General features: G+C 37.0%; 1 protein-coding gene across 1 annotated transcript; it reads right to left on the bottom strand.

Moving 5' to 3' along the window:
* Positions 1–222: 222 nt before the first annotated feature.
* ptchd3b (patched domain containing 3b) lies at positions 223–3225 on the bottom strand. The gene is made up of 4 exons (XM_085378582.1): positions 2509–3225; positions 2304–2425; positions 2067–2212; positions 223–1739 (listed from the first exon to the last, which is right to left on the bottom strand). The coding sequence occupies exons 1-4, from the start codon at positions 3223–3225 to the stop codon at positions 223–225; spliced, it is 2502 nt and encodes an 833-aa protein (XP_085234708.1).
* Between the last annotated feature and the right edge of the window lie 6054 nt (positions 3226–9279).

Below are 9279 nucleotides of genomic sequence, written 5' to 3'. Positions count from 1 at the left end.
AGATACTTTCAGTGTGTTTTCACACACTGAAAGTATCTTAGCATGAGCGCACAGGTTTGCTATATTTTAAACAATAGTCCTTTTTTTTTTTTTACATGAGATATATATATATATATAGATATATATATATAGATATCAAGTTAAAGGCATGGCATCCACAGTTTTAGCGTGAGTGTAATTGAAATGTTGTCAAATCTGCAGATGGACGCACTGGGCATCAGCTCAACGTGACTTGCTACAGGCCCCAAACAACGTGAGAAACACTGGAATAAATGTCAAGCCGTGGAACAGTCCAAACACAATGACAAGAAACACGATTTTGAAAAATGTCCGGAATATGTAACTCCCAGACACGCTCAACACCACCACACCTAAGATAGTGGACAGTGCTCCCTGCAGTACTGGGTAACCCAAAATCGCCAAAGCCTCAATAGCTTTCTCATTGGCGTCACTTTTGGGACTCGAAACAAAAGAGTAGCAAATGTGCGCCGAGAAATCTACCGAGAAACCGATGCACATGACCAGATTGATCATGGAGATGGAATCCAGATTGACGCCCCAGAGGGACATGAATCCCGTCACGCCGGTGATGACTGAAACAATTGCAAACACTACACAAAGTGAGCAGAGAGGATCGGGTATGAGTACGAGAGAGATTGCAAGCATTACGATCACAGCGGTGAGCATGGTTTGGATGGTGTTATTTAAAATGACAGTGTACTGGTCAAAGTAGATGAAAGAAGGGTGGTACACCAGGAGCTCCACTGAACATTCCTCTGCAGTTTTCCTGAGCTCCACCATCATATCTGCCATCGGTACGTTGTTTTTTGTCTGAAGGAAAAAGCGAGATGCCTGAATCTTATCGTCTGGAGTCCATTGGATGTCTTGTGCTAAGAATGGGTCAAAATTTAAGAAAGGTTTCAGGTTGTTTAGGAAATCCTCCTGGGAGCTTATGGGCTTATTATTGGCTTCTGCATAGTTTTCAAAGAAAATGAACCAAGCCATTGTGTTATTGACAAATTTCAGTGATTCAAAACTTGAAATACAAGAATTTAATTGCTTCCGTTGGTCTTTGTCCCAGTAGGGGAATTGCTGCTCTATTGCCACCATTGCACTGAAGCTATATTCATTGAAGTGCTCCTCTTCATGGTTGTAGTAATTGATAATGTAAGAATCATCCAAAGCCAGGTTCTTAGTATCAAGTCCTTCTTTTAAGATTACACAGCCATAGATACTAGCAGCTAAATAACCTGCATAAAGGACAAACACAAAGACTTTTGTCACTTTGTGGGTCAGAAATGGACCGTAGAACTTCTCAAAAAAAGAACTTATGGGCTCTGTTTCCTCTTTTTCAGTATCTTTGTTGTACCAACCCCCAGTACAGCACAACCAGAAGGCTTTTGATTTCCCTGGTGCATCACTTGGGACTTCGATGCAGGTGATCCAGTGCTTGTTCTCTGCTTCTCTCTGCCCATTTAAAGCCATGCATGCACCCAGGAAAGTCAGGCTGTAGAAGTAACAGAAGCAAAGACAAATTCCAGCATAGAGGCAGAAGGACTGGACTGAGCCAAAGGGTGTGATGCAGCCCAGGAAGAGAGCCAGCACATCGGTGAGGGTGGTAATGGTAATGGAGATGGCAGCATCTTTGTAGGTCTCACCCAGCCGTTTTGGCACGCTGTCCAGAACACGAGTCTGTTGCCAGCAGGAGATCATGATGAACATATCATCGATCCCAATACCTTTAGTGATAAAAGTCAGAGTGGGGAATATTTTTAAAATACAAAATAAGACTTCAGGCTTAGAGTATTGGTGTGTGTTTGTGTGAGTGTCTACAAGGCTAGGGTTAGGGGAGATAGAGAGCACTAATGACAGGGTTACCATCAGCTGTAATGGTAGTTTCTTAGAAAACATTGAAATCAATCAACTGTAAGTGTTATTTTAAGAATGCAGGTCTTGTTGACAATCGCTGCTGTGAAAATCTTGCTAAAGCTTTTTCTGGCATAACATTTTCTACAAACTGCTGCCTTAACTGAACACTTTGACCTGAATGTTTAACAGAGCCTCACCTAGAATCATGAAGGGACAGGAGGCAGCTGTCATTACAAAAGGCTGGCCCACCAACAAGAGCAAACCAAAACCACTCACGACCGCTAGACTTGTAGAGAGAACGCCGCAGAACCCCACCCACACCTTCGTCCTCACATTATCCAACCTGAAAAAACAAACTCATATTTTATTTTATCTTTAAAGTAATTTGTCAAATATACATTCAATGACAGGCTTGGCTGTTATGTTTTTCTGACCTCCAGCAAGTTATAATGGAAAATGTGATGGCAATAGAGTAGGTGATGGAAAATAAAGAGATGACAGAATCTGGAGATTTCTCAAATTCCCACTGCATTGACATTGAGGTGGAGTATGATACCTAGAAGATTGGAAAAAGAATGAGCAGGAACAATCTCACCAAGTGGGAGGATAATAACTTAAACACAAAATGTGAGTTCTTACCTGGAGGGAAGGTGAGGAGCTATTTGACACCAAACTAATGAAGCTTTCCAACCAAAGGTCATTTTTTGTTTTGTTGCCCTCTTTTAAATAGTAATAGAGTTGTATAGCTTTAGCGCTTTCAACAACTGAAGTGTCTCCTTGAGTCACACCCCCCAGACTTGTATACAACGGCAAATTTGTGTTACCATTGTGATACCACGGGAATGTCAGTGTGACAGCTTTTATATTTTCGGCATTGTATTGAATGATATCTAGAATGATGTTTGAAATGCAGTTTTTCATCACCTTAGCACAGATGCCCTCATATTTAAATGATTCCTTGTCAAATTCTACCAACATGTTCTTGATTTTAGAGTCCAACATGAGGATTTCTTCAAGCATTTTAACAGTCAGAATATTAGTCTCGCTTGTAGCTATGAGAGTGGCATAGTTTCCATCTGTGGTCTGCCGCAAACTTGAAAACATGGAATCATCTTCTGGAAACATTTCACTGAAGTACTTCCTCTCTGTCTTGGCCGGTCCATTAAAAGGTGTAAACTCCTCTTCAATATTGTTGGAGATTCTGTCCTGAGTAAAATAAAACCCGCTTCCCAGAGCTGCAGAGACAATAAGGGGGGCAATGAGGAACCACCAGGGATTGGATCCAACAGATTTACCCATCTTCTTAAAGAAGCTCTGAAGGGGCTTTTCTATGCAATCCATGCGACATCTGGCCATAGCTGCAAAACCTGGCTCCTTTGACAGGATGATAGAAGCTCAAAAATATGTTTTGTGGATATAAATCGGTTGCTCCTTTGTTTTCAGAAATGTTCAAACTATCGTCACAGGCTGCTGTCAGAAGCATTTACTGTGCCGCACATTCCTGTTTGGCTCCATGTTCTTTGTTGCAGTTTCTTTTCAGCAGATGTGGTTTGAGGAAAGGCTCACTCAGTGAGCTTGTTCAGGAAGAATCGCTTTCATACAGTTCATTGGTTCTATCTCACTCTTTGCTAGAGTTTCTTGTTGCTTAATCCTGTTGTATCACAAAAAAAATCATCTTTGGAATCTGTAAAAAAAGCAAAACACTTCAAAAAAAATAAAAATAAACGGAGAAGAGCAAATTTCAACTAAAAAGATTTCCCAGAGTGTGATTAAAAAGAAGATGCACTAACAGCAGACCAAAAAAACAGATGAGCTCTCCTCAGCGCTCAACACCACCACACCTCCTGAGCACTCATTTATATAGAGTGGGGAACTGCTGCCTCCTCCTTTTGGTTATACTATAACCATCTTGGCATCATTTTTTATTTCAATTTCATGACACTATTACAATCCATTTGTAACTTTCTGAATCCAATATTTCTAAATACATGCTTACAGCATTTCTTTTTAAGTGCTCAAAACCACACATAAGCTAAATATGTTGGTAATAATATGTAGATCACAATGACCTCACTGAGTACTTGACGGTTTCCAGTATGTTAGTACAAAGTTCAGTGTGGTTATCAGTGCCAATGACAGGTTATGGACAATGAGGATATAAACGGATGGGAAAAAGACGCTCTTTCTCTTGTAATCTTATCAGTCAGATGACACACCTCATATAATTAACCCAGCAATGCAAATGCATCATACTCGATGCATGAGTTTTTCAGACTACTTTTAGTTTACCAGCACAGCTTAAAACAGTGTGATTTCTCTCCCCTCAAAACGCCTAAATAATTTGCACAAAAGCAAATATGATACAAATCCAAATTCATATATGTAAATTTATATTTAACACCTTTTTCATTTTCATTTTTCATTGGCCAGGTTCAAGAAACACCCTAGTTTTTTCTTTTTTCTTTTTAAAGACGAATTTTCTGACTATTTCACAGTTCAAGCATCACAGCGTTAACTGTGGCAAACGCAACCCGTTATTATTCCCCCACAACCCTCGGGCGATACCATGTCATGGTTCGGGTAACGTAAAGGTTACACAAAGGAGGGCCTTTTAGGATTGATGGAAGGAAGCCGATGCACAAAACAAAGACATGTTGTGCTCCATTATGTGACTCTTTATTTAGGCACTTGAAAGGTAACCCCACCTGAAGGCAGTCATTTCCTGTGGTTGTGGTTCCATGCACTAATTTCAGTTCAGCCTGAAGGGTAAGCTGGCCCATAGCAGAGCAAGAACATGTGTGTAAATACTAGAACTAACAAAATCAAACATTTAACTGTTAAGATCGGGAGAAATCCCAACAAACAGGAACAAAGATGCATTATTAAAAGCTTTTATTAATAGCTTGTAACAGAAATTAGTTTCCAATCTTTATGTTTAACTCACTTGTATTTGACACTAAATGCATTTGCCTTGATCAGCTTTTCAAATCCTGGTAGCATTTAGTTGGTTTTAGGGGATGCTCATTTATGTAAGTCATGAATAACTTGCATAGTGTAAACATATATTTGCATTTTCTTATTATTTCTGACCAAACACCAATTAAATGAAGTAACGTAGGTGAAACTCACTCTAGAAAAACTAGATTATTGCTTCTTCTCTGCACCACCCCTGCAAAAAATCTTGAGAACCCCTCATTTCTTTATATTTTAATTCAAAGGAGTTTTAAAGTGCTCTTGAGCAATAGTTCACCGGGATTTCTGAAGGTCTTTCAAATTGTTTATTGTTTGTTAAACGATATAACACTGGTCTATGGATCATAAACCTTTAAACCTTTAAAGGTCATAAAAAAGCATAAAACTAACTTAAGTAAGCAATTTTAAATTGTTTGTCTAGGCACTTTGTTATAAGCTGCCTGTCACAAAAGCCATGGGAACATCCACAAAATGAAGATAGCACAATTATGACAGACATTAAATATTATTTTGAAAACTCATGCAAAGACACCAGATAGGACTTGAGAGATGCATCCCACACTGCTAATGAAACGGTGTGGAATAAGTTTGACAGAGAGCAGAAGAAAAGGCAGCCAATATCCAAAGAAGAGCTTTGAATGTCCTCCAAGAAGCCTGGGGAACTATTCGACTACTTAAAGAAATGACAAGAGAGCTGCTTCACAGAGTTCAGGCTGTGTTGAATAATAAAGATCAAGGTTATTGGAAACGTACAGACTCTGATTTTTCTTTATATTCTGTATTTCCTTTTTTTTTTTTAATTATATTTTTATTGAAAGAAAAAAAAGGGACTTATTACAATAAAGTGCATTGACATTGTTTAGTCGAGAAAAAAAAAGGAAAGGAAAAAAAATAAAATTAACTCATTGGCTTGACAATGTGTTACATAATGCAGCATGTTTAACTTATTTACAAAAACTACATTAGGTACATATTATGAAGTTGAGGGTCAACCTAACATTGTACGATACATGGGAGATACACCAAAATACACCAATTCAGGGCTGGTCTTACCTAAATTCAGGGCGGATGGGGGACACAAAACTAATCCATTTATTCCATATTTTGTAAAATTTGTCTTTCCGAATTTTTAGAAGGAATGTCAATTTTTCCATTTTAAATATTTCGAAAACCACATTAAACCAATCCTCAAGTGTTGGCGGAGTTGGATTTAACCACTTTCTGGTTATTGATTTTTTGCTGGCCGCTAATAACGCTTGTAAGAGTTTTGTGTCCCCTCCCCGGACCGAGTCAGCAACCAAGCCCAGGTACAAATTTACAAAATTGATGTCAAATTTTATCTTAAAAACCTCACACAAAGTCTTATGGATTCCCAGCCAGTAGTTTTTTAAGTTAGGGCAGTCCCAAAAGATATGATAATGATGTGCCTCTTCTGATCCACATCTTCTCCAGCATTCTGCTGTCCCATTTTTATATTTAGTCTGATGAGGAGTTTTAAAAAATCTAATAATGTTCTTCCAACAGTGGTCTCTCCAAGATAGAGAACTTGTTGAGTACCAATGAAAATTACAAATCCTCTCCCAGTTCTCGTTTGTTATACCCATCCCCGATTCCAATTCCCATTTAATCTTAACATTTTGAGTAGTATCCTTCCTTGCTTGAAGGAGCACATCATATAGTTTGGAGATTGCCTTTCTCAGGGAACTATCATATGCTAATTTAACTATCTTAAAAATTTCTGACTCGACCATATTCAGGTTTGAGATATTGCAGTGTTTATTAAAGTAATCCCTCATTTGAAGAAACCTGAAGAAATCTACTTGTCTTAAGCCGTTTCTTATTTGTAATGACTGGAAACTCTGTAGTGTCCCTTTATGTGTGAAGGAATGGAATGTTGTTAGTCCACTCTCTATCCAAGACTGAAATCTATTATCACTTTCATTTGGTTTAAAATCTGTGTCATAAGCACACCATCTAAATACTTTTAATATTCGTTCACTACCACATATTTCAGTCACTTTATTCCATATTTTTTTTTGCCTTGCTTAACTGTAAAGATCTAAATTTAATTCTTGGTTTTTTCCCATGCCAAATAAAGTGCGAAATCCATTTGTCCCATTCACCAAACTGTGTGTGACTTACTTCAACAGGCAAAGTTCTAAATAAATAGAGGAGTCTTGGGAGTACATTCATTTTCACTGCTGATATCCTTGAGTTTAAATTTAAGAAAGGCACCAAATTCCACCTATCTAAATCAAATTTTATGGCCTGTGACAAGGGACCATAATTTACTTGTGATAGATTAGAAATATTCTTAGTTAGAATTATTCCCAAGTATTTAAGTGTTTCAGCTTCCCAATTTATATTATAATTATCTCGTAAAGTGTTAGATGCTGTATAGTTTAGTGTCATTACCTGTGTTTTGTTTAGGTTTAATTTATAACCTGACAATTCCCCAAAAACAGATAGAGAGGACATCAACTCCTCAAATGATTCTTCGGGTTCCTTCAAAAAGACCAAGACATCATCTGCAAACATTGCAACTTTTTGTTCTTCCCCAGCAACTACAATACTTTTAATTTTGGTATTGTTTCTTATAAACTGACCAAGGGGCTCAATATAAAGTGCAAATAAAAGTGGTGAGACTGGACAACCCTGCCTGGTCCCTCTTTCTAGAGTAAATGATTCAGATAAATCTCCATTGACTTTCACGCGAGCCCTTGGTTTATCATAAAGGGATTGTATTATTAAAATAAATTTATTGTGAAAACCAAAAGTCTTCAGTACCTTATAAAGAAAAAGCCATCTGACTGAATCAAAGGCTTTCTCAGCGTCCAGTCCCACCAACATTGCCTGGACCCCATCTCTGTTTATTTGTTCAATAACATGTAGGGAACGCCTTATGTTGTCCATTGTTTGCCTTTGTTGAATGAAACTGCACTGATCCAGGTCTATTATGTCAGGTAAGATTTTTTCTAATCTTTGCTGTAAATAGTTTATAATCCAAATTTAATACACTAATGGGTCGATAACTGCTACATTCTGTCCTATCTTTACCCTCTTTGGGAATGGTGGAAATAACTGCTTCCTTCCATGAGGGGGGTAATTTACCCTTTTGCATGATCCAGTTGAATGTATTCAATAGAGTAGGAAGCAAGTCCTCTTCAAGGTTTTTATACCACTCTGCAGTGTACCCATCCGAACCCGGGGTCTTACCTACTTTTAATTTAGATATTGCCAGGTGAAGTTCTTTGGTTGTTATTGGTTGGAGTAAACTTTTGTTTTGGAGATTCGTTAAAATTGGTAGTTTTAATTTGTTCAAAAAATTATCAATTTTTATTTCATCCGTTGTTTGTGGTTGGGTATACAGTTCTTTATAGAACGACTCTAAGCTCTCTTGAATTTTCTCTAATTGATTTTCCATTATCCTTGTTTGAGGATTTTTTATTTTAAAAATTGTGTTTTCCAATCTCTGTTTACGCAGTTTATAGGCTAAGACTTTAGAGGATTTGCTTCCTATCTCATAATATTTCTGCTTTAAAAAAAATAATTTTCTTTTGAGTTTCTTGTGTATAAATTTCATCAATTTCGACCTGTATTTTTTTTATTTCTTTTTTTTTCTCAGAATTACTTTTGTATCCATCTTCCCGTTGTAGTTGTTTTAACTTTGCCTGAAGGTTGACAAATTTTTGAAGCTTTATCTTTTTCAGATGGGAGGTCATTGAAATTATTTTTCCTCTCATTACTGCCTTTAAGGAATCCCATAATATGATTTGCGACACTTCCCCGGTATCATTTAATTCAAGAAAATCCTTTATTTCTTCTCTTAACTTTTGTTTTAGTATGGGATCGTTTAATATGGTTGAATTCAGTTTCCACAGCACCTTCCTTGCTTTCTTCTCTAAACTCAAAGACAGTGAAATAGAGCTATGATCTGAAAGATCTATCGTTTTAATTTGACATCCCTTTACTCTAGTACAATCATTACTGAACATAAAGAAATAGTCTATTCTAGAGTATAGGTCCTATGGGGGCAGGAGTAGTGGGTATAGTCCCTGCTTTTAGGATGTAACTCTCTCCAAACATCAATTATCCCCAATTCCTCCATATATATATATATATATATATATATATATATATATATATATATATATATATATATATATATATATATATATTCTGTATTTCCATGTATGCTTGCATATTTCAATAAACTGCTGCAACATTTTCATAGCATAATACAAGGAAATTAGAACCTTTATCAGGAGAGCTAATATATTTTATACAAGTTCTTTGCCACTTTAAATAATTGTTAGAGAATCTTCATACTTAAAAACTAAATAATTTAGTATCAACATAATAATAATATTTTTTTGTGTTTCATTTTCAAATCTCGCGAACACCGGTGACGTCGCGCGTCGCACTTTGGCCGGAAGT

Source organism: Diplotaxodon limnothrissa, linkage group LG18 (genome assembly GCF_057381915.1).
Source record: "Diplotaxodon limnothrissa isolate DT_005_m linkage group LG18, D_limnothrissa_male_GT1.1, whole genome shotgun sequence".
NCBI lineage: Eukaryota > Metazoa > Chordata > Actinopteri > Cichliformes > Cichlidae > Diplotaxodon > Diplotaxodon limnothrissa.
Note: the sequence above shows the minus strand (reverse complement) of the source record. Positions and strands in the feature narration are given on the sequence as shown.

Coding starts and splice junctions, on each gene's coding strand:
- ptchd3b (XM_085378582.1), bottom strand. CDS start 3,225: ATGGCCAGATGTCGCATGGATTGCATAGAAAAGCCCCTTCAGAGCTTC. Junction 2,213..2,303: donor TCCATTATAACTTGCTGGAG/GTCAGAAAAACA, acceptor TTGTTTTTTCAG/GTTGGATAATGTGAGGACGA. Junction 1,740..2,066: donor CTGTCCCTTCATGATTCTAG/GTGAGGCTCTGT, acceptor TTATCACTAAAG/GTATTGGGATCGATGATATG.